The sequence below is a fragment of the Carassius auratus genome, chromosome 31, assembly GCF_003368295.1.
Source record: "Carassius auratus strain Wakin chromosome 31, ASM336829v1, whole genome shotgun sequence".
Taxonomy (NCBI): Eukaryota; Metazoa; Chordata; class Actinopteri; order Cypriniformes; family Cyprinidae; genus Carassius; species Carassius auratus.
Window position 1 is genome coordinate 4337847 of NC_039273.1, and position 1166 is coordinate 4339012.

Below are 1166 nucleotides of genomic sequence, written 5' to 3' on the forward strand. Positions count from 1 at the left end.
GAATTCACTTTTAATTTTAGTATTTTAATAAAATCAATTGTATACCCTTATCATAATTGGTCTTTTTTCTTTATATATATATATTTTAACTTAGATTCATTTCAAGGGTTTATGTAATTATTCCAGTTCCAATTTAACTTGCTTCAGTAAGTATTAGGGTAATTTTTCTAATCTCCATTTAAGTTTTTCCATCTAATATATTTTATTTGAGCTTGATTTCAGTTAACAACAGTAATTTTGAAGTGCTTCAGTTAACAGGAACACTGGCAGTTACTAGTAAGCTCTGTTTGGTTATAGCATTGGTTAATTGCACTGCTTACTAGCCCTTGAGTAGAAAAAAACCCTCCCCCAAATCTCTGTAAGATCCCAAGACAGACCTAGCATAGACTTTTTTTGTCCATTGAATCAATTATCATGAGGAATCCTTTGTCTGTAATAAAACAACTGAAGTTTAACATATGGGCTTAGGCGTTAATTCAGATCATGTATGTGCAACAGCAATATTGATAAATTACTATTTTTTTCTGGATCTGACCAGGTGAGATCCAGTCTCTTAATGATGGGCTGAAATGAAGGATGAACACCTGAACAAGTTACAGTCAAACACCACATTTATTTCATCAGGTCTTCATGAGTGGATGTAATAAACAGGACAAGCTACCCAGACCCACTCAAACTCTCAAACAGCCTGCTAACAGAGAAATTAGCAAGCCTCCCTCTATTAACAGTTACCTAACAAACTGGAATCACTTCAAAGATATGGAAGAAACAAACTGTCCCAGCACGAGGGGTACCAAATAACTGACCTAATCGAAGAATTGTGTTTTAACATAACCATACAATAAAACAGGGAATGCAAACGAGACAGTGACGATGTGTTCACAAGTTAGCGTTGCACTTGATATCAATGCAAAAAGGTGTCTGTGAGAGCTCGCAGGAACTCGTGATGACACCATTAAGCACTATTATAGCTGCAAATGTAACTGGCACAACTGCTGATGATCGTGTAGTCCGTCCTCATCCACAGCTGAAGCGGCGATTGGTCACAGCTACTTAGTAGCGGTAGTGGTCCGGTTTGAAGGGACCGTCGCAGGGCAGACCCAAATATTTGGCTTGCTTCTCTGACAGTTTAGTGAGTTTGACGCCAAGCTTGTCCAAGTGTGCGG

The 1166-nt window shown here is 38.0% G+C and overlaps 1 protein-coding gene across 1 annotated transcript in view; it reads right to left on the minus strand.

Moving 5' to 3' along the window:
* Nucleotides 1-593: 593 nt before the first annotated feature.
* LOC113050260 (adenosylhomocysteinase B-like) overlaps nt 594-1166 on the minus strand; it is a 12074-nt gene continuing 11501 nt past the window's right edge. Inside the window, exon 10 of the mRNA XM_026213062.1 lies at nt 594-1166. This exon is cut by the window's right edge and continues 19 nt beyond it. Coding sequence (XP_026068847.1) covers nt 1054-1166 — 113 coding nt within the window. The 3' untranslated portion in view covers nt 594-1053.